Raw genomic sequence first — 24530 nt, forward strand, 5'->3', positions numbered from 1 at the left:
CAAGAAGAAACATACCAATTCCTTAAGCATGGCTGAGGGCAAATCAATTTTACTGTGTCTAGAAGACAAACTGCTGCATCAAGAGTATCTGTTACTCTATCAGCCTCATCAGTATGCATGCACTCAAACATAACAGCTGCATCAAATCTGAAGGATCACTCCAAGCCTTTTCCATTGACAAAGCTGTGTTTCTTCAGTAGTTTGAGCACAAGGGGCTGTTTCAAAGCCACCCTTCCTCCATTTATTACAAAAATTATTTTGCAGAAGGAATTATATATTGGAGGAACTGTAGTGGGACTTTCCTTGACTCTCCATTATTACCTAATTCTGTAATTCCACTTCCAGTACTTAAAATTAAGAGAGTCCTTCCTTTTTACAAAAATGTAAAAACACAAACTTTGACATGCAGACTGACAATTGGAATTACTCACGTGCAAAGGATGGACTGATCCTCTCGATCTAGAAGAAATTTTAAAAGAGTAGTCAGACTAGAACTCTAAAAGAAAATTTCTCTGACAGAATGAAATCAACACCAAAGACACCAGGAAATAGTAAACAGTGACAAATATCCTCAGAATCACAGCCAAGTAACCCCCTCTCTGGCAAGACACCCACCGCCTACCATATGCCAAAGTATAATGGCATCACAGCAATTTAGTTTTCTTCATCCAGAAAGAATATTATTTGCATTACAATTTTTCTACAAACACTAAAGAAGTCTCCTACTGAATGTTTCTTTACCACACAGCTACAGTGTGATGCGTATCTACTTGTTCTTCAGCCCCTATTGCAGTGGGCCCATACTGACTTTTACAAAAGTTATCAGTAGAGCAGTGAAAATGGAAGAGGTAGGGGGAAAGTGGGACAGCAACTGTTACAAATCCCAAAGTGCCAAAGATTCACATCAAACAGATGCTTTCAGACCAAAACAAACACTGAAGCTCAGTGACAAAATATTTGTTGCTTATTTTGTACAGACTGGACCCAAAAACTGGAAGACTGAGCAGCAGCCTACATCCTATACAGCTGATTGTTTGTGGCATCATCCCCTATTGTATTAACACAGCAGTTGGTAACAACAGAAACCTTTCCTTTCCATGTTGACATACCAGCAGACTTACTAAGGCCTGTGTTCAATTCCCAGCTGTGGATATCTTTCCAGTTACAGAACATAATTCACCCAGCCCATTCACTACTATCTTCTCCCACATCTTTAACCTCCTGCCAGCATTCACTTCGTTATGCACAGTCCTGACCAGTCCTCCCATCATGCCTTCATCCCACAGCTCCTGCACACACTCCACCTATTCTGCCCTGTTTCACTTCCTACCCCTGCCCTCCACCCTGTGCCCACCTACCTCCACCCAGATTCCATCCCATTCCTTCACACCACCAGGAATGAGCTGGGAGCACCAGGAAGACTGGAGAGTGCCTGTGCCTACACCAGAACAGCCTCAAATAGCTTGTAGCCATCACAGGGACAGTGAAACACAGAACAGGTGGGCACAGCAAGTCATTGACTGACAGCCCACAAGAGCCACTGGGGCACTCAGAACACAAACTGTGACACCAAACTCAAAATCCCCATTAGGCTGGGAGGCTTTTTAGTTTGATATTAGGTGTTTGTTTATTTTTAAATCAAGACCAGAGGACTCACAGATTATTTAGTCTGAGAAGCTCAGTAACACTGCAGCAGTTAGATGTCATTCAGGCATTGCCACTTCCTTTTTCCACTCATTGCACTGGATTAACATCTACTCTCTAAAGAGAGAGAAAGCAAGCCCCAAACATCCATGAGAGTATGCAATTCACTGGATCTCTCTAATAATTTTTTTCATTATTAGTGACATCCATTATGTTTGTGTGACTGTCTCCACATTTTAGCTACTGGTTCTTTTAATTCTTTTTCCCTGTAGCTTAGAGAAACCAAGAATGCTCAGTATTCTTCCCACCAGACAGTGCTTAGATGATATAATTAAGTCAGCATTCAAGTTGTTTTGTGCAAGATAAAGAGATTGAGCTGTAATTAGAGAAGGCTTTCTAGTCTGATAGATCTCAAGTACCTGAAACCTTTTCTATACCCTTAAATACTGCTGCTGCAAGCACATTTAGCATTCCAGTACTAGCATCCTGAATGCCACATGAATCAAGAAAAATCTCCCATACACACAGTTTAAAAAGAGAGGAGTATATCTAGCCTTTGCACATATTTTTGTGGAATAATGAAAGCTGACAAACCTAACAGGTTTGAGATTCCATCTTAAAATATTCTGAAGCCGATAATGGAAGCATTAAGCTCACATGCTAAGTATATGCAGCTCCTGCTCTTAAGCATCTTTACTGGAAACTGACTGTATGTAGATGAGTACAAAAAATGAGAGGAAAATAATCTGCTTTTTTTCCTGTTAAAACTTAGATTACCTGCCATTACCCTGCTAATACTGTTCTCAGAAAGAGCTAATCAGCCCCAAGCCTGGAAGAAAGCAAGTAGAAGAAAATCACCACTCAAACAATTTTGGCCTGGCAAATTCTTAAGCCTTCAAAACTAGATAGTGCAGCTTTATTTAAATTGCATATTCATTTTTTCAAGTGCTGAATTTATTCACTGCCTTTGAGATATACACCCCTTTTGCTGAAAGCCAGGCCAATAATAGATGTTAGCCAGCCCCAAAGGCCTCACACATTTAAGGTTCCCAGTGGGTCAAGGGCTCAGCAGGCACACGCCAGCCCTCTGCATGACTGGGCACTTTGAGGGTGGATCAGGGGAATAACTAATGACTCATGTATGGATTGCCTAAGGAAATGTATTCTTCAGTAGTACAACACCTGAGTACAATTCTGCACCACAAAGCAGCTATGTGAAAGGACAAGACTGTGCCTCTAAATAACACCCGACTTTCAAAAGCTTGAATAAAAACAAGCAGTTCACTTGTCCAGAAAAGGTTATGCTCACATTCAGGTACTACAGAGGCTCTTCTAAGAAGCATATTTGAGAGAAAGAAAGAAAAAATAAATTAAAAAGGCAATTCTAAATAAGGTGGTCCTTATTGCTGGTAACCAGCTCTGACCTTGGAATTATGAGCTGGGGCTTCTCAAACAGGATGTGGAGCCCCAGGTACTTGAATAGCACCTGCCTTCCCATTTCCATCCTAGAGATGATCCAGCAAAAGAATACCCATAAGCAGACAGATAAACTGACTGTTCAACAGAAAAAGAGATTATCAACATCAGATAATAACACCAAGCAGTTCTTTGGCACTGAACACTACTCGATCATGCCAAGTTTTCTCATACTTGATTGAGAAGTTCTTTCCACCCTTGTTTCAGTAAGGCAAGATAGCCACAGCACCCTGGATTGACCCTAAGGAGTCCCAAAGGCAACTACAGGATTTTTCCCCACCCTAACACAGAGCATGGTGTTGAAAGGTGGTCAGGCAGGAAAAGTCACAGACAGTGGTTGAAATCCTCTTGGCACGAAGCTTTCCTCCCCCAACATACTTTCCTGGTGGCCCACTGCAGCTGCCTTAGTCACCTCTGCTTTAAGTCAGCAGGATCCTACCTGCGAGTGCAGGCAAGTCTCCCGGAGCACGCAGACACTGCCATAAAAGGCAACATTCCTGTTTGCAATCCGGGGGAAATTCTTTCCCAGGACTGCAAAGCAGCAGTCATTGGGATAGCTGGAATTCTTCTAATTGTGTATAGACAGACAACTCAAATAATGTGTTGAGCAACAGGAAACTGGAGCCGACCAAAGGGGCAAAGAGCTAACGCATACAAAGCATAACTGTTAGATACTCTTCAAATTAAGAACAGTTTTGAGTGCCAATATTTGTTCTCCATATGACACTGACTTGTGCCATCATGAATCAGAATTCAGTTGTCCAGCCAAGAGGCCACCTGCCCCTCCTTTTCTTTTTTTTTCCAAAGGATCATTCAACATGGGCGTACTGCACTACTTCAGTCAGCACTTGCCTTTACTTACTTCATTGTCAGTTGTGCAAGCAACCTACTCAGCAAAAGAGAATGTGCTGGGTACCATAAACTCAGTTGCTTATAATAACACAATCAAGAAACATCTGATTAAAAGAAATCTGCACCTGCTTTTCAGTTCTAAACAGAGTCACTTATTAAAAACAATCCAGAATAACAACTCATTAGTTAATTATAGCAACAGTTCTGTATTTCAAACCAGCTGACAAGGAAAGCTTTTTATCTAGGCTCTTCTTCAGCTCTCATCACCATAGCATTCAAGTGATCACAAGACACAGCCGCCTCAAACATCCAGAAATTCAGGAAGTAAAATATCCTTCAAATTTAAACTATACAGCAGTATGGTATAATAAGATCAGTAGATTAATTTTACTATGTAAAAAAACCCATAATACGTAACTTATTCTTGACCAAGAATAAAAGACTGCATTTGAGACTGCTCGCTGGTTTAGCATACTCTAAAAACTTAATTAAACCAAAATTTGTTTTCACAAGAGAGACATCTTTTTACATAGAAAGTGCTCAATCAAATATACTATTGCAAAACAACGAGTGTGAATGAATGCTGAACTGCTGTGATCAAATACATTGGCATAATTAATAATTTAATACAGCTCCAAAGTCTCGAATTTTGTTTTTAAATGTTTTGGGATGGGAGAAGAAAAACGTTAGAAGACTAGAAGAGAATGTGCAATTTAAGCTCCTCATCTCAGTTACAGAACATCCTACCAGGCCTTTATCACCCACTTCCTCTGCATGAGTGACTCTCATTTCAAGCCTGTTCATCTCCATAAAAGGAGAAGTAATATAGCATTCACACAATGGTGACATCACCTCAGCAGCTAAGAGGAAGTGGAGCTGAAAGGCAAAGGCTTGGCTTGCAGTCCCCTGCCTATAGCTGACTCATTAAGGCTAAAAGCTTAACCATAGCTCATGGTACCACCCACTCCGAACCACAGCGTCTGGCAGGCCGGGGCAGCCCAGCCCCGCTCCCGTTACTGCTCCCAGCCCAGCGCCCGTAGCCCGGCCCGGCCGGCTAAGCTACACAGCTGGCCTAAAGCAAGAATTGCTCTTAAACGCATCTAAGTGCTTCAAACACGCAGTGCTTCCAGCTCTTTACTGCCTCCTCAAAATGTTCTTCCAACATCAACATAATTTTACATCCCATGTCCTTTCCTCAGGGCTCTTAAGGCAGGAGGAGCCCCAGGGACCTGACACACTGTGCTCCGCAGTGGGAACAACCCCACTGGCGTCAGACCCAATCAAGCAGGTTCACTGTGGTGCCTTAACCTACATGCTGGCTTGAACGGGATCAGAAACACTCCAGGGGAACACCAGAACAGAGCCCCAGAACCTGTTTTTGCCCTGTCATTTAAAGAACCTACTATAGGGAAGTCTCAAAATGCTAACAGCTATCATCAAGTACAAAAAGAAGGAGAAAAGAGAAATCAAATGAAGGAGAAACATAGCATATCCAAGACAGCTCTCAACAATACAGCTTCAAGACGTTTGCAAAAAAAAAAAAGAGAAAAGAAATCACTTGAGTTTGCAGGAATACTGCAGTGCCAAGATTCAGCTCTGCATTAGCTGAAGTTTGAAAACAGTCACAAGGAGAAAAGTAAATTTCATTTTTCAAAATGAAATATATCCTACGGGCTCAAATGGAAATATTTATTCCCCTAAGACATTTTTGGACTAGAGCCCACATCTCCCCTTCTCTAGAGCTCTTGAACAGAACCCGGAGATAGCAGAAAACAAGTTGTAAGCTGTAATTTTAGATTATGCAAATGTTTATGAAGTTCTGACAGAAAAGAAAAACTAGTATACTAGTTTTTTCTATACTAGAAAAACTGCCTGCAAAAAGCTCAGGCAGCTCATGGTACTAAAACAGTGAACTGGAGGGAGACTGACAGCAGGGGCTGAACCATTACATAAGTGACTGCCAGAGAAATCCTGCTCTGGTCCACAGGAATGAAGCAAAATGGGTGTGGTAACTACTAAAAAACAAGTGGGCAACCGGACTCTTTTTTAGCTCCCTGTTCTCATGAAAACCACATCTCAAGACACAGAGTTTTAGAGCTGGATTTAGAAATTTCGAGTAATTCAAAGCATGTAAACATTTCTTAAGGAAATTTAAAACAATGTACATACTTTCTTGCCATTTGCACCAAAACAAATATCCTCCATAACTAGCATCCAAATTTCATGTTGCCCTTTGCATGAGAAATTTGGACAAATCTGGAAAACACACTTCTGAAACCACAAGTTTTATTCTTTTGGGTTTTAGTGGAAATAGAACTTGACCTTTACATGCAACTTGAAAGGGACATGTGTACCTCTACATAACCTGAGCAGTTCTCAAGTGAGAAGCACTGACAGAATATTATATAGAAAAGAAAGATGCATTTTGGGGTAGGGCATTATATAGTGCAGCATAGCAGCCCAATGCTAAGAAGCAAGCTGAGAAATTACTTGGAAGCAAGAAAGTTAGAGCAGAAGTGTTCTGCTAGCTAGGAAACTTACAGAACTATGCGAACATTTAAGAATTACAAACAAAACACTTGAAGGTCTATATTCTACAGGAGAAGATCTAGTGGACTGTCTTTTGTGAAAATCACACATGGTCCCAAGGTGAGTGTGAGGATCTACAAAGCAAGTGATTTGTCTTACAACACCTAACACTGCGGTTCCTCGCTTAATGTAACAAGGTATCACTAAAAGATTACCAAGGTACTGTGCTTCAGATTTTTTTCTTTGAAACACCAAACCCAGAGACTACCTAACTCCCAAGTGAACACCAGCACAGTTCTGGAGGTACAGGTCCCTTTGCAGACTAATCCATCAAGGTCAAGGAGGGTTTAATCATTGCTCAGTGATTTTCAGAGTTTTGTTAGGTGAAACATTAGGAGCTCTCCAATAATGTGGAGAAAATCAGCTAAGAAAAGAGACTGAATATATTCATTAGCCATGCGCTGTCTTTCCCTCTCCTACCTATCATCTTAGTTGAACAGGTCTAACCTTTGTAGACCAGAATCACCATACTGACCTCACCTATTACAGAAGCTTCAGATACTTTTCAGGGCATTGAAACAGATACCATGTTCCAGATACCAATGAAATTTACATCTTCTATCACTATCTGACACAGAAAATTCTCTGTGTGTGTTCCAAATAGACAAATAGGTGCTGTTTAACAGCTTTAAAATATGCTTTTCTAAATTGAGGCCCTGGAGACTGTGAATTGAGGTAAAGAATGTATCTCTTCAGTATACATCAGCTGCATTAGAATAATGATTTGTTTGCTCAAGACACCACTCCACTTGCAGGCACTGTGCTTCAATCATTAGCACCAGAAGAATAATTCCTCTGAATGCAGATCTGTTCCCAGGTTACCCAGGGAACAGAAACATTAAGACAAATTGTTGTTTTCTCTAAAAGCAAAAATGTTACACTTTTTTGAGAGTTCTGTTCTTGAAGCACAGGAAGTTTCTCCAGGTAACATGTATTCATCTCATTTCTGAGAGTCACAGTCTTGGGTCTGAGGGAAAAAAAGGAAAAAAACCCAATAACAACAAACAACCCACTCTGAACATGCCCTTCACCATTTTATTTCTTCAAGAAAGTACTTCTGGGGAAAATTAACAAAAAGCAATATAATCTCTTGGAATATCTAAGTGCTCTGACACTTCTGCCAATGAAGTAACCAGAAGATACAAAAAGACCAAACTCACCCACAGTACATCAGCACAGATGCCTGAAAAGGGTTAAGCAGTTTGTGGATTAGCAGAGGTTGGAACAAAACTCTCATCTTCCTCTCCCTTCCTGATGAACCATCCCTTTGAAAGCCCTGCTTATTCAAGTACCATAAATTGACCGAAAATCAACAACAAAAAAAATCTGAGTCCAAATCAATTAACAGGCAAAACTTTTCCACACTGTCAGTTTAAGAGATAACTATACCCTGTGCTGACAGAAGTCAGAGTCAAGTCAGCTTGCTATCCTTCTCCAGGCCATGAAGGATTCCCAGTCTTCAGGGCTCTGAAAGTAACCTAGGGAAGGCAGCCTAATCCTAAATGCCTCTGGCTCATGTGGAGCACCCGACCCTTTCATCTTCTATTCTCTGTACAGATTCCTGCCATACCACTGGCTGCTGCACCAAACCTCCCCCACGCTGAGCAAAACCCAGAAAGTGGAATAGGAATGTTGCTTTCCATTCCCCTGAGGCTAGCCAGGGCCAGAGATACTGCAACAACCTACTACTCACCCTCACTCCAGTAGCAGACATCGGAATGCTACTGCTACCCTTTGAAACAAGGAAATAAGGCAATAAATAACCCTAAAACAATCTCTACAGGTCTTGTAGCACACACAGGTAACTGTGAAACCACACAAAAAAATCTTTCCAAACCTAGTTAAACAGATCAAGGCAGGTAAGTTCAAAAGCTAACTGCAAATGATATTCATATCAACAAGCATTACAAAAAGTCTGCAACAAGGTTTCTAAAACTAGGCAAAGAAGAGCTGGGGTAAGCCTCTAGACTGTCAGTACTGCTGAGAACACAGCATAGCTAGAATTGTTCTGGGAAAGGTAAACACTCCAGCAGACCTCATAGCAACTTTCCCATGCTTGGAAAACTGGCAGGGCTGCCATTCTTCAGCTCTGTACAACAAAGCAAGTCAGGTCTGGGGTTTCCAAGTCTTAGACATCATCCAAGAGGTGGTCTGACAGACACATCGCCTCTTTTCAACAGGAAAGAAAACACCCACATAGATTAATCACTACCTCTGAACCACCATCAGACCAAAGAAGGTCACCTGTCCCCTGATGTAGAATTGCAGCTGTTTGGGTATCTTCTGTCACACACTGATATATACCTGGCAGGGACGAAGGATAAGATGCAGGCACATGCACTTTGAAGTGGTTTAACTGTTGACTGTAAGGGAAAAGAACTTCAGTCTCCTCACAACACTGCCAAAGAAACTGTTTCTGACTCTATGTAGACAAGATTTCTTTCTAGGGAACAGTAACTTTGGTACAGCTCAGTTAATAGCCTGTTTAACAAAAATACAACTTAGTGCTTGAGCTAACAAGGAGCAGGCAATGGAGGGAAGGAAGCAATAAAAGAAGGAAAAGTGCAATGAGGTTTATGGACAACATTCTGCCATGTAAAATATAGGTGGAGCATCTATTCTTGACCATATCATGGCAGATCCAGTCTCTCTCTAAGGGAAGTGAGATCCTTTAGAGGTGCAGGTTCACAAGTTTTTATCTTCTGGATGCAGCATTCATTTCAGAGTAACACACCAGCAGTATGGCTGCATTTCTCAAGACCTGCCACATCTCCAGCAAACTGCCACCAACACCCTCCCACCAGTCCACTTCAGCAGGTCTGTGTACTCATCTCTCTGCATCCCAGGCTTTTATAAATATAGATCAACTGATCCATCACATTAGCTCACCCCTGTGCTCTGACCTGCATGGCACCACACTTAAACGACCTTTATCAGCTTTCCCCACAGCAAGTTTGTTGGAAGACACTAACACAGGTTGATGGGTGGAGATTTTCTCTCTTTTCCACTCTGGGAACCTGTATCATTATAGTCCTCTTATGCTTGGAGGTGCAAGTGGTAGCAAGGGCAGGTGAAAAGCAGAACTCAGACTGAGACTAATGAGAATTTTAAAGCATGATTTTATTATATCTGGACTTTGCTCAAAAATGTGATGCTAATGACAAGACTTAGGAGGAACAAACACCTTAGTCATTTCTAGACATCAAAAAATAAAGGAGTAGTAACATTCACTCAGGCACACCAAATCAAACTGTCCATTACACCCTTTAAACCTTAAAAAGTATGCCTACTCATAAAACCCAGGTAACAAACAGGAAGAAAAGCACAAAATACCTCCACACCTGAACCTCTCCAAGCATCACAGACACCACAACTGACTTTGTGAAAAACCTCCACTCAGAATGAGGGATCTGCACAATGCATTCAGAGTTCCATATTTAGAACTCCTCAAGTGATAAACAGGTAGCAGATAATAGCCACAGTTCTCTGATTCTCAGTTGTATGATGTGGAGTGAAATAGGTCTATCCACTTGCTTTCTTTTATTCCATGAAAAGGCAACAGATGTACTTAATATTTCCCGATAGTGAGTTTTATTAACAAAGTAAGAATATAACCAAACAAGCCCTGACAGTAAAGCTACCACTGACCATCATACTTCAAAACATAGGTTATACTAAGCTTGATCCCCCCAGCCAGAATGTGCAATTGGATTTTAAGCTGGCTTTGTTAAAAGCCTCTATCAAACAGTACACATCCCTGCCCACCTACAGCTATGTCAATTCATAGGCTCATCACTGAGATGGAAAATTTGCTACCTCAATTCTCCTTGCCTGCTTCTCTGAACCCCATGTATTCACACCAGCCTGTTCTTTATGTCAAATTTAGCTCTCACCAGACTTTTTGTATAGTTCTTCAATCCACTACAGCAGGAGAGAGCTATTCACCTGAACACAAAAGCTGGTACCAAGTAGTGTCTGTAAGCAAGGACAATAATGCCTTTTGAGAGCAGTGAGTTGTTGTTCTCCTACAGTGTTTTGACTGCAGCCTTGATTTGTGATTTCAACAAGAGTCATTATCTCAGTCAGCACTCACCTTGCATCATACTCCTGTAGGCTGTGTCTGTGATGGCATAGATATGAGGGGGCATTTCATGTCTCTTTTTGCCTTTGTACATCTCCACTATTTCTTCTGAGTATATGGGCAGGTTCTTGTAAGGATTGATTACCACGCAGAACAGGCCTGAGTAGGTCTGGAAAGAAAACACCCCAGCAAACCCACAGAAATTAAAAATGTTGTATACTTGCATATTTTAACAGTACATGACTTGAAAAAACAAACCAAACAGTGCTTTTTTAATTACTTCTTCCAGCGAACCATGTAGAATGCTTCCCACTAAACAATATTAGAATCTGAGGAACAGCCCAAGTACTCTCACATTGACCAAGTGAGACCAACTCTTCCAAGTGTCCACCAAACACCTACTGAGCCATTAGTAATACTGATATCACTGATCTGCTCCCCAGCTAATTAACAGTCCACTAGGACTGGCTTTTCCTCCTTTCAAAGTAAGTGCCATTTCATGATAGAATATAGGTTCTTAGCTTCAAAATGCATACATTTTGTGTTCTGTCTCATGTTTAATATCCATTTATCTAGAAAATGATCACTAAACAAAATAGAACCTCAAGCCAAAATAGTTACTAAAAGAAAAATAAGACCAGCCTGCTTCTGAGAGGTTTCCAAGACCACTAGACCATGTCAAAGGCAGTGCCATCCTGTTCTGAAAGGAAAGCTGGATTAGATGGCCTCCCGAAGACCCCCCAAGCCTGAACACTTTCATGATTTGTAATGTAGCAAGTGGGACTAGAACTAGATTCAAATTGTAAGATCAGCAATGTATCGTATGTTCAGTATGTATGTTTAAAATGCTCAGTATTGTTCCAAACCAGTCAAAATAGAAAAAAATTCTAAAAGAAGTCAGCGATATATGCCAAAGTTTGCTTCTAATTCATATAAAATGGTTAATTCATTATCTATGACAGCAAACTGCCATTTCTCAATTGGTTTCCACTGGCTTAAATTGCACAGTTCTGAGGGAATACAACTGTCCAAACAGTTCCAATGAAAATATTAAGCTTCTTAAAAAAAAAAAACCCACAAACCCAAACTTCCAGATCTGAGTACCTGAAAAAAAAAAACAAAAAGCACAACAACAATTTTTTAACTTGCAAAGGGAATAAGAAGAGCAGAGGCTTCTTGGATATTTCCTAGACATTCTAAGAATAGCATTCCAAGCCCTGCTCCTGGGGCTTAGTGCTATCCTAGCTCCCTGTCAACTTTAGAAGCAGCTGTTTGGAACATCTGGAGATGAGCAGCTTCCTACAGTAACTTGCAGTGCTACCAGAAGAGAGTACATTTGGCACTTTTTATTTCTATTGCCAAGATCTCTTCTATTGTTTGCTCAATGAAAAAAGAGTGCTTTGGAGTGGTAGAGAGCTCTCCACAAGGAGCACAGAAAGTACTTAATCAGATTTAGCTCCTTAGCTAAAGGTAAGGATTAGACTGCAGTGATCAGAAGGGTGAAAATAGCATCTACTACACAGTTTGTGGTAGCAGATGCAGTTTATGTCCAATCTTTCTACATGCTGGCTTAACACTAAGTAACAAGTCCACTGTTATATGCAGCAGATTCAGATATAGATTCAGACAGAAGTCCTCCAGGAAGTGAGTTTTTCATTGATGTTTAAGGTTTCTTTTCCACATCCCAGTATAAACAATCAAGATATGTTTCCAGACCTACTCTTTTTCTCCCCCTCCCTTTTTTTTCCATTAATTTTTTAAAATATTTGAGGACTATTTGAATGGCTTACAGAAAATACTAAATGTCTTTCCAAAGTGGAAAACTATGAAAGTTGGCTAAAAACTTTTTGGCATAGTACTTCTAAAGTTCCAGGAAGCTAAGCTTCTAGTCAGGTTAGGTTTCAGGTGGTGCCTGAAGAGAGCAGTTTAAGGAGTTTACAGCAACCAAGCCAGCAATGTCAGTTCCTGCTGCCTCAGTTTTAGTTCTCCATCAAGTCTGACAGCACTTGCAGAGCACAGAATAAAAGCTGGAAGTCTGGATGATGCTTTCCTGAACTTTGACTACACCAGTGGAACACAGAGTAGGACAAAGAGACAGAAATGGGTCAATGCAAGAGCAGCATGTTCACAGTGCACACAAGTCCACCAGGAAGGCAGAGCTTTCTTAGCTGTGTATGTGTGACTCCTCATGGCTGTGACTGCTGATAGATTAGAATGGTTGCTTTTCCTGTAAGTACAGTTCATGTCTAAAGCCACCCTATGGATGAGAGCAGCAGTTTAGAAAAGGGAACACATTAATTTCACTCAGAGTGATGAAACCATGAGGCAAGTATGTAAGAAGAAGCTACCACCTTCTTCCAGCATTCTGCTTGCCAGGAGAAATACCTAAGGGAAGTTTCCAGGCAGTAAAACAACCTCAGCTGTGTGAAGGGATATTTCTGTCTAATAAAGCCAGGCAACTAATTATGGCTGGGATAAAAAACTGAGTAAGACCACCATGTCATGACTGCTGGTTGAGGTAACTGACAGTTTCATATAGGAAGCAAGTTTTAGTTGTATGTAAAAGCAGAAGCTGCCAGCCCTACCACAGAGAAGAGTTATCTTCACCTTATTGAAGTACAAATAAAGACTCATATGCATAAATCCCTGAATTGAACCCAAGGTTCCAATTCAAAGGCTCATCTATTATAAGCATAGCTGGCTTGGAAATCTGTACTTTGTCTCAGACATTACTACCTCAAAATAGAATTCTGGCATTACCTTTCACTAACTATTTCAAGTGACACACATGCCAAACTGGAACTAGTTTTATTTTTCTAACTGGTAAACTAACTCTGAGGAGTTGAAAGGACCATCTGCTGCAAGGCACAAAGCTGACAGCATCAGAAAATTTATTTTCCAGTAACAGTTAACTTCAATAAAATAACTGGAACATGTAAGATTGAGTTTTGAGTTTCACACTGAATACAAACAAAGCAGTTCAGGTAAGCAAAAATGACTCACAAAAGCTGAAAATGATCTTTTGATAAAGGATTCCCAATAGAAAGGGTTAATACGAAAGCCAGTCTCTTAGCAAGTCACCTCAGTGCAGAAGCAATCCACACATGGAAATAGCAAAATGGTGTTTGGAGTCAAGCTCTTAGTTCTTGAATTGTCTGTCACTCCTCACTCAAAATTTGCCTGCGATTACCAGCAATAAGATTTCCCCCTTTGTATTACAGGATGAAAAGACAGAAAAATAAAGATAAATAAAAAGGCAAAAAGATAATAACATATAAAAACACACAGCCTTGCTGCCAAATAAGAAACAAAGGAGAAGAACAGAACTGAACTATGCCTGCAATCTTTCCAGACACAATTCTGCTGGAGATGCACTGCGTCTACTCCCTTTCTTCAAGCGGATTAATGATCAACCAACAGCCACTCTAATGAAAGTATTTTAAGCCTTCCCATAAATCTCCTGACTTGCTGAGAACTGCTGACAGGTGAGATCAGTCCATTTCACAAGTGCACAGGAACACAGTTTTGGCAAGACTCAGATTCTGTAATAGAGAAACACTATGCAAGGTTCGCTTGGGTGAAGGGTGTGGGGATTTTTTACAAAAAAATCTCACAATCTTCTCACAATCCAATTAGAAGAACTCAATTTATTAGTCACAGGCCATGTCTGAAATTTCAGATGGTATCTTGCAAGATATGTGAAACAGGCCATTGCACAGCATACAACAGACCTTGAGACACTGCTGAATTATTTTCAACAATTATTATATAATGTAGCAATATTTCCTACTCTAAAAATGTTACACATGGATCTTGCATATCCTATTTCATCTGAATACTAAGAGTTTTCCATCTGAGAGTAGATTTTGACCAATAGTGGAAGGAGTTGTTAACTACAAAAATAATAAACTACATAAACCTCCAATCACATTAGCTCTCAAATTTTGACATCAGACTGTGGAAATCAGACTAAATTTGTACTGGCCTTGCATCTTTCAGATAGTCTCTGATAGTTTCTCCAAGAGTCATTTGTATGCCTTCATGCCACTCCAGAAGAGCAGACACAGCACTAGTAAGTGATGGGTTTCTCCCTTGTGTTCTCCCTAGTCCTGTTTTAACCAATCACTGCACACAAATTTTACATTATCACTGAGTTTAACAACTCATTCTATAACTGCAGAGTATTAATAAAGCAGAAGCTAGCATGACCAACATCTGCTTGCTAAACATAGGCAACATGAAGGGGAAAATCAGAAGGGAACTGAAGAACCAGGTCAAGGTTCCAAAGTCTCCTTCCCCTATTTATTGCCTTTGGTATTGAGTGAAGTGGTTGCTGCCTGCTTCATTGGGTATGACCCTTGGTCCCATAAATAGTGTCTGTTATTTACACAGCAATGAGAAACAGGAATCTCTGCTCTTGTCCATTTGGGGATGGAAAGAAAAGGAACATTTCCTATCTGTAAGTACATGCAGGCACACATGTTTCCTCTCTAGAAAGATGCTCTGAGATCCACACAAAAAGCTTGGCACTTCTTTCCCACTGAAGCTCCAGACATGGGAAACACATTTCAGATGCTGGGTGGAATAGGACTGTGTTATTATTATTATTTGGTTAGGTTCAGATCAGACTCCCTGTATACCACTACCCAACTGCTCTTGTGTCTTGCTAAGACAAAGTTAAAAGGCATTCAAAACATCCTGCAAACAAAGACATTAAAGCCAGATTTACCATAGCATTCTTTGAAACTTTCAACATTAACTAGAGGGGGATTGGCATAGTTTAGTGAAAAAAATTTAAGTAGAGGGAGGAAGGTAAGTCACATGATGAGTTGTGTATAGGGGCAATGAAAGGCTAACACATGCATTTAGGAGCAATTACATTAAGTTCACACACTATGTCATCGGGAACTCCTACCCCCACAGACAAGATTACTTACATAGATCAGTCCTGAGTAGTATCTCTCCTTCAAGTTGTGAAGCACAGAAGCCTCATTCAGGCATGTCAGCTCTGCCATATCTTCTACTTTAGAGAATTTGGGGGGGTTCATCTTCTGGATGTCATCCTTATTTACTTTCACTTTCTTTCCATTCTCTGCCAGTTCCACGATGGCTTCATCTCCCACTTCTTCCTTCAGGCTAGCTGCCTCAAAGCCATTCTTCTCTGAGGGAACCCATACCAGCTTCTTAGCTGCCCAGTCAGCCTGAGTCAGGGGGTTATTGATGATGTTTTTGTCCACATAAAGGTACTTATCTGCGTCTCTTTGCGCCATTGTGGTTTACAGCTGGGGACCTGTGAACAAAGGGGGAAACAAAGAAAAAAGTTATTTTTAAAGCCTCAAATTGCCTTGCAACTTCCCAGAGGCAGACAGGCACATGCTAAGTACTCTGAATCCCTGGTCATTAGAGCATGCCTCTCCCTCCTTTAATTTCACGTTAGTAAGCACTGCTAAAGTTGTCAAACTTCCAATAAGACCAAGGTTTTGCTTGCCAAGAGTATGAAAAAAACCAAACTAGCAAGCAGTTTATAAAAAACCCAAAACCTACAACAAAACACTGACCGTTAAACATTTGGAAGCCATTATTCAGCAGAAAAGAGGAAGCACATTAAAGTGGCAAGCACCAAACAATTTGTGCCAATCCTCATAGCATCAGACACTATGTCAGTAACATTCTGGTCAAGAGCAACCTTTCACTGCTCTACTTGGTAGAGATATTGGCTCAGAAATAAAATCATAAATGTGTAATCAACACTTTTACTTTGTATCTCCTTATCCTGATAAGCTATAAATCAAAACCCACAACTTCTCAGAAATGTCAACTACCAGCCTAAAACATGAGGTGCAGTTTACTTCTAAAAGATAGCAGTAATTTGCAGACACCAGTTAAGACTGATAGTAGATACTTTCCATCACCAGCTTAGTAGTAACACCCAAACCACCAGTTTATATCTCTTTTTTTTTCCTAGATAATGTTCAGTAGCAAAATATCTCCAAGATAGTAACAGAATAAATCAGGAAGCTTTACAGCTAAATATCTTCTATTAACATCCTTCTATGAAGCTGCGGTCAGATAGAGGAGAGAGTTTCACCCCTACAAAAGGGAGACTTAGGCTGCATACTTGAAAAATGGCACCCTAGATTTAGTGTTTCATCAAAACCAGAACACTACCGCCAGGGATTTTCCAGTTTATAAGGCAGCAATTTTATTAGTGCCATTCAAAAGTCCTTTCAATCAGAAAAGGACTGCATGCGTCAAGGCTCATTAACCATGTAACAGCAGCCTCTTTACAAGATCCCATAAACATTACTTCTCAAATTCTCCCTCACAAAGATACCAGTGTCCTCAATATATGTTTCTCATAGCTTGAATAGAAACTAGAGCTCTTTACTACCTAAAGAACGGGAAATGAAAATATGAGTACTCATGTCCTAGAAGGCTATCAGGAGCTATATGGATAACTTCTCTACAGAATTCATATTTACAAACCAGTAGGCAAATCAAGTAAGTGAAGTCTGACTGCACACACTGCAGACAAAAAGATACTGAAAGCAGCTCAACTCCCAAAACATGCATGAAAGCAGCAATAGATGCAGAGTCCCAGCATTAGCAAACAGTGAAGGAAGCCAGAAAAGCATCAGCCATAATAATGATGGGTGCCAATGCCCACACTAGTCATTTGTAAGCGTGTAGGGAAACTCCTTTCAACAAATGTCTCACTGCAGGGAGTACATAACTTTGTGCCAGAGACTGTATGGATAGCTGTATATTCACAGTCAAAAATTCTTCAGCAAACAAAGAGAAAATCACTCTATAAATAATCACTTTCTTTAGTTTGAGTTTAAAATCTTTGTCTTAAGCCTTATTGGATATGCCAAGCACCTATTCCACACTTGACCTCATCTCTCCTTCCCCACAGGGTCACTGACACTTCCACCTCAACCTCAATGGTGATTCTCAGAGCAACTCCTCCTTTTCATATTATTCCTGAAAACTAGATTTTCATGGATACATGATGAAGAGATATGTTGTAAAGACAAGATGCAGCAGTCTGGAGGCTGCCATAAAAAACCTGAGCTGTCAGGAGAGCTCCAAGACCATCCTATAACAGCAAGCCTGACAGAGTATATAGCAAATAAAGAAGGCCAACAATTCAACAGAAGATATTAGGAATTCATGGCACTGCAGAGTATCATCTGCAGGCTGTGAGCAAATGGTTAAAAAAGGGAGTGGAAGGAAAGACAGGAAAAAGAAAAAAAAAAAAAAGAAATAAATATTCAATTGTGTTCAGAGTTGTATCAGGTTTGGCAAAGCAACAGCTGTACTCTACCCTCCATTACACAGCTTCCTGCCTATGCAACTCCCAGAATGTAACCAGTTGCCTTTTTTGGCTATAATCAGGCAGGACACAGAGGCACTATGCTTCAGCTAAATTCAGTTTCATCATTTCCTGAGGAATCCAAAGTAACCAGCCATCTGAAGTGTCCTACATTACAGTGAAACACAGTCCTCGCTTCCTCACTGCTAGAGTACATGCATGCATTCAGTATACCTTCAGATACATTCTAGGATGAAGACTAATTCTTTTTTTGGCAAAGGAGTAGATAAGATCACAATAAATCTTTCAAAGACTATCCCCAGTCAGTCCTAGATCTGAAGAGAACTAAGAAAATAAGATAGTTACGGAGAGGCTAATCAAATTCCTTGCAGGAAGAGAACCCCAAATTATCTCACATACTACAAGAGTGCATTCTTCAGCCAGTAAGAGATCATTCTAGAGCATCTATACCTTTTTATTTTCAGGGCTCAAAACAACTTTCACAGTAAGAGGAGAAATAGCCTAACACAGCTATTCTAAAATCTCAGCAAACACTAAGTTCAAGATACTTTTAATATATTAAATATATATTAATATAGTATAATCTAGTGTATATATAAATACATATATTTAATATAATTTTGAATATTTTAAGTACTACCAAACAGTAGTGAGAAGATTCCAAAAGGGTCTGCACCTCAGACTTGAAACAGACTTGAAAATTCCCCTATTGCATGGCAGCAGCAGCCTTCTTACCATCATCTTAAACTAGCTCTCCTGTGCTCCAGAACAGATCCTCACATAGCAGAAGTAACAGACAGAGGCTCAAGCTGAGATAACGTGGCATCAGAGCTATTCTCGACGCTGACTGAGAACCCACAGGGCGTCCAAACTAGCAACACCACAAACCAACCATTAATCTGTCTTCTCCACAAGAACAGTACCAGAGGAATCAGATTCAGCAAGCTCCATCTCATGGACTCCTAAACTTATCTTCCTAGCTTATGCTGCATTTCACTGGGTATTTCTAAAAATCCCTTAAAGCAGTCAAGGAAGGAAGCAAGCCCAGTAAGCTCTTACACGAACTAACAATGAATGCAAATTATTGCTCTTTTAGGAACAAATTAGGAAGCAATTTGCTTGCCTGGTAGTTTGCATTTGGGGTGTAGGTAATTATGTAGGACAAGGACATTTATCTTTACATGGCTATTGTGCAACTGCCAGATGAGAATACCATTAACAATATTCTTTTTGATGCCAGTCTATAGGCAAGAGGACCAAAGAATACAGAAGGAAGACAGACCATCCTTGTTTTGAGTTTAAATGTCTCCTTCCTAGTATTGTTTCCAAAAATGACATACTACAGTCACTTCCCTGTTAACCCAGTATGTTTCCTTATTGTGGTTCAGAGCAGTCTGGGGAAGAGGACGGTCAAACTTTGCTTGTTTTCCATTATTTCAGAACCCAAGAGATATTCTTTGTCATTGAACTAACTACATAATTGCCACAAAGATGCCATACAGCCACAGAGAGAGACAAAATGCTCCCTCTGTGTCATGAATGGGACCAAGACATCAGTATGTAGTGCAACCTTAAAAAATAATACCAACTGCCCTGTTAACATACATATTTCCCAGCAGACAAATTCTTTTGAGAGGAACAAGTCAAACACTGGATTTAATTTAAGATGACATGCATTCCCATTGAATTAGGCAGAATTACTCCAAACCCTCACTGGAATACAGTCATATGGACAGAAGTTTGCCTTAGTCTCCTGCAATTTCATAGCCTTAAGGCTTGAATTAGAAGACACTTCACACACACTCTACTTAAAGCAACATCAAGTCCTTCCCATAAACCTGGGAACAAATACTTTATCTGGTTTGGAAAGATCTAAAGGCTACCTCTGCTGTAAGGTCCCTTTCTTTCAATAACAAGCATTTTACAAGTGCTAAAAGCACAGAACATTACCTATTTGCTATTAAGTTTTCAGTAACTATTTGTATTACATCCCCCAGACATTCACTCTGTCAGCAGCCACAGAATTGTTCCTGGAGGGAGCCACTGCTCAATTAGATAAGCATGAGCTTTACTAACTATTTAGCTAGCAGCTGAAGTAGAAATAGAATTCACAAGAATTCTATACTTATTTCATAAGAGCATTAATGCAAGAGTTAAAGCATCACACTTACAGGTACTAGAACACTGGCTGGGCAAGGAAACACCTCTAATTTGAGTTACCTAAACCATCCTTAAAGTAGGGATCCCCACACTGTTCTTTCTTGGCTTCAGCCTCATTCCTAGCAAAGATGCATTACTATACTGGAATAGACAGCTTTATTCACACACCATTTCATTTCCCTGCTTTAATGAATTATGAGAAGTTTGTGAAATACTGTGCTACCGAGGATGCAAAACAGCCATATACATGCACAGAATCCTTGGCAATTCAGATCAACACTTCAGAACTTTGCTGTAAGACTGAGCCAGCTTGAAAAGGGATGTAAGTGGATAATTACTGGAAGTTTTCTTCTGCTTCATATCTGCCAGTAAAACACTGTTACAAATCTTCTGTGATTTCATATTAAATAATCCTCCCACATGGTTTGCCCTAGCGGCCTTTCTACTTGCAGTGCAAGAGGAATTACCCTAAAGGGTGACAAAAAGAATGAACAATAAACAGCAAACATATTTAGACTACAAGTTAATTTCCCTTTCTTTAAATCGTTCACCTTTTAAAAGCAGTTCATGAATACAACTTTGCCACCACTTTCCAGACTATCTTACCTTTAGCAGCTTGTCAGAGGGTGCAATACAAGACAAAAGGCTCTTTCCCAGAACAAAAGGACTGTACACCATTTCTATAAGCAAGACAAGATTTTTGCACTAGAAAGTTATAGCACTGCTGGTCACTCATGGCCCTATTTTAGGTACAACTAGGTTGCACTCAGTGAGAACTTGGATTATTTGTTAATACACAGCATTTAAAAAAATAATCTGAGAAGCTGCAAATTATTTAAACTAAGTTTGGTCAGTAACAGTCATATGATGGGAATCCTTGCTAAGCTATGATCTGAACAGCTAATACTTGTATTATTCCTACAATTCAACTATTTCACTTTCCCCAGCCAGCTGAATGTGGTTCCTCAAATCAGATTTAAGAGCAGCTAGAACACTAGACTAAACTAGTCTAAAACAGACTTTAGTGGCCAGGCTAGCTACAGCGACCATGAACTGACATTATAAAACCCCTAACCTACCAATAAAAAACTTCCTATAATTCCCGTGTATTCAGTAAGGAACTGTTCAGACCTCATTCGTTTAGGTTAGAGTGACACTTCACAGCTCCAAGTGACAGTATATTTATGGAAAAGAAAACTGTAAAGTTTGTTAGCCCAAACTGCTCTAATTTGTAAGCAACACCCACATAAAAACTGGAGTTGAAATTACTAAGGGTGAGAAATGAATCACAAGGCGGCAGAGGGAAAGGAAAGGGAAAAGCTGGCAGGAAGCTGAACTGATGGACAGGTTATAGCTGCTTATTTCCCAAGTTCAGTACATTGAGACACAGCAGTGCTTGATGCTTCAGGCTGAATGCAAGAATCACGAATTTCAGTTGTCCCACAGAGAATACACCACCAGGCAAGTACCTGAACTCGCAATTATCACCCCCTCACAGGCAGCCCCGCTGAAGGCACCGCGCTGCACTTACCCTTTCCATTCAGAATGCTGCCATGCAGACTCATTTCTTCTATTTCAGCTTTATTTGGGACTCATAATGACTGCTATTAGGCTTACTGGAGTTCACTGCTTTCCTCTCCAGTCACAGTCTGACGCACACAATACATTGTTGAAAGATTTATTTCACAACTGGAATGCAGTTTGCTAGCAATTATTGTTGCATATTCAGTTTGACTGTAGTGCTGCCCAGACTTGCCAGCTACCCTGTTTATTACTGTAAATTAAACTCAAGGTAGAGCACTAAAGTGCCCTCTCTGTATGTGGGGCTCGAAGAACCAACAATGAGGAATCTAATTATCTAATGCATAAGTGATGCTTCTATTGCACAGAAGTGACCTACTGGCCAGACTACAGGTAAGACAAAAGAAAGAAACTGAAGGAAATTCTGCACCTTCCAAGTGGCCTAAAGGTACCCAACACACATCCTCAGAACAGTGAACATGGAATAAATGTTTCTCGGTTTCTCCATGTCCAGCCCTCTTCATCAGCTGCCAAGCACCACTCTGGTATGTGTGAAGCAGCACTTTCATATATTCTGCTGTAACAGCTCACAGAGGGGGTTTGCTCTGGCAGCTGGGACACCCAATAGCAAAATGCAAAGGCCACAAAGCCACGTACAAGAAAGACACTTACATGCCACTTAATAATCACCTTTTCTCTCCACTGGGTTCAAATACAGTAGGAGTGTGAGAACAGTCCCACAAGCATGGCATATGTTCATTTAACAAATATTAATGCCAATCTGAAGTGGCTACTGTTGGGTACCAAAGACTGAAAACAGGGTAATAACGCAGTGGCTTCACCACAGGCTAGAGACAGAAGCACAGGAACAATCTTGGGCAACCACACTGCATGCAGTAATTAACGACTGTAGGTTACAGGCAAATAAAGGCAGGCATAGCTTCCTAAGTTAATGCTAGGGAGGGTATGCTTGCCTCTATTTTAATTGCACCTTGTGAGTTCAGGGAGACATAAAGACTACTACACTACCATGTAGATGGCACCAATACAGTTAACCAGCTCTATGAAGCCTGTGCATGCTGTCCAAACACACCAAACACTGATTTAGGGAGGGGGAGGGTAGCCTTCTGTTGATTTCAAGTCCAGTCTTTAGCATGACAAAGCTAGGCTGGCTGCCACCCAACCCCATTCACTTTGAATAAATATTCAAAGTTTACAATCCTGCATAATACACTTTCTGCAACTGTTGTTTCTCATTAGTGGAGTACAGTACATGCCTTCTCAGCAGAGGAGAGAACTCCTCTTACAGAGACAGTGTGCCCACAAGGAAAACATTCCAGAGGGAGAACACATTCTTCGTGACCACTCAGCAAAGTAATCCCACTTAAGGAGACAGCTGTAGTTCAGAAAATTGCAGCCCATCCCTGCTGTTCAAGCTGTTTTGCTGGAAGACTTGTTTTCAGGAGGCATAATGGCCTGCATAAGTTCTGATCAGGCATGCAGAGTTCCCTACGGACATGGCAGGAGAGAGGGGGAAAAGCTTAGAAAGTTTTAACCTTTGTTACCTCGGGGTCACTTTTCATCTCTTCCCTGATATTCTGATTTAAGGCAAAAATGTATCTGCCAAGAACTCTGAGTCACTGTGCAAGGTAGCTCTACATACATCAATTAGCACTCTGGCATCTTTGTCAATGCCGGGTTTCAATTCACTGCAAGAGTGAACAAGAAATAAAACAATTACATCTAAATACAGAGACAAAAAATACAGGGCTGGTTCACCCTTTTAGATGCAAATATTTAGCATTTATCCAGCCAAGATAAAGTCATCTTACAGGAACAATTACTCTTGCTAACATTAACTGACAAATTACTTTGATCAATACTACTAATCATCTTCCAGCTCATAACGAAAAGAACAAATCATCAGTGTAAATATGTCCAGTAAATAATTTTAAAAAGTATTATTTTTACTTTGCAGCAGAAGTTTCTCTAGAAACTTCCAGTTCAGCCTACTGTGCCAAACTAGGACTGTGTACAAGCAGCCTTCTGCTACATCTCATATTTTTATTTTCGTTTCAAATCATTCTGCTGCACATTTACAGCAGCTATGGGGATGGCAGGCAAAAATCCTGGCACAGAGAAGTGTACTGTCTTTGCAGGGTCCCAGCTGGATTCTCAACCCTTCCAGCAATACATAACAGTTCAATAAGAAGACCTACATCTCCGTTTATGACAGTGATGTCTGAGGTAGGGGTCTGAAGAATGACTTTTTCTGGACATGAGAACACAGCAACTCTTACAACAGAGAAGAAAAAGCTACATAGCCTTTACGTTCCAGGATGTGTAAGGAGGCCAGGTTGAAAGTATTTATGTTTTTCTTTGTATTATATTTGTTTTATAAATACTTATGCTCATAAATATCATGTTCCAGAGGGTCTAAAAATCCAGATTGTGGCATTTCCCTACTGCATTCAAGGTCTGGCACAGCCTCTTAGCTATCCATTATAAGCATTGCTCTACAGAAAGCTCCTGGTGCAGTAGAGCACACGAGGAACACCCAAGTTTGTCTTCTGGTTAGCTTGCTCCCTCCCTGACCTGTGCTTTCTTCTCTCATTGGCAAATATATCAGTCTTTAAAAAGGAACAGCATTAGGCATCACTAATTTTAGAATTCACCCAACCGTGCCCTCCTGTCTGGATCTCCTGAAACACGGATTTTTGTGTTAGAGGAGAAGAAAGAACTCATCTTTCAATCTCAAATGAATAAAAGCAAGGGCACTTGAAATAGAAACTTAGTTTGGACTATTACAATCATGGCTATATGGCATATAAAATTTTCTATATTCTGGCAATTCTAAAAAAGACTTTTTTG

General features: G+C 40.4%; 1 protein-coding gene across 1 annotated transcript in view; it reads right to left on the bottom strand.

Annotated features, from left to right (window-relative positions):
- Nucleotides 1-24530, bottom strand: part of MYH9 (myosin heavy chain 9) — a 70263-nt gene that overhangs the window by 38787 nt on the left and 6946 nt on the right. The window contains exons 2-4 of the mRNA XM_058805622.1: nt 15580-15932; nt 10655-10811; nt 432-459 (exon numbers count right to left, since the gene is read on the bottom strand). Coding sequence (XP_058661605.1) covers nt 432-459; nt 10655-10811; nt 15580-15912 — 518 coding nt within the window. The 5' untranslated portion in view covers nt 15913-15932. The remainder of the gene's footprint in view (nt 1-431; nt 460-10654; nt 10812-15579; nt 15933-24530) is intronic.

Source organism: Ammospiza caudacuta, chromosome 5 (genome assembly GCF_027887145.1).
Source record: "Ammospiza caudacuta isolate bAmmCau1 chromosome 5, bAmmCau1.pri, whole genome shotgun sequence".
NCBI lineage: Eukaryota > Metazoa > Chordata > Aves > Passeriformes > Passerellidae > Ammospiza > Ammospiza caudacuta.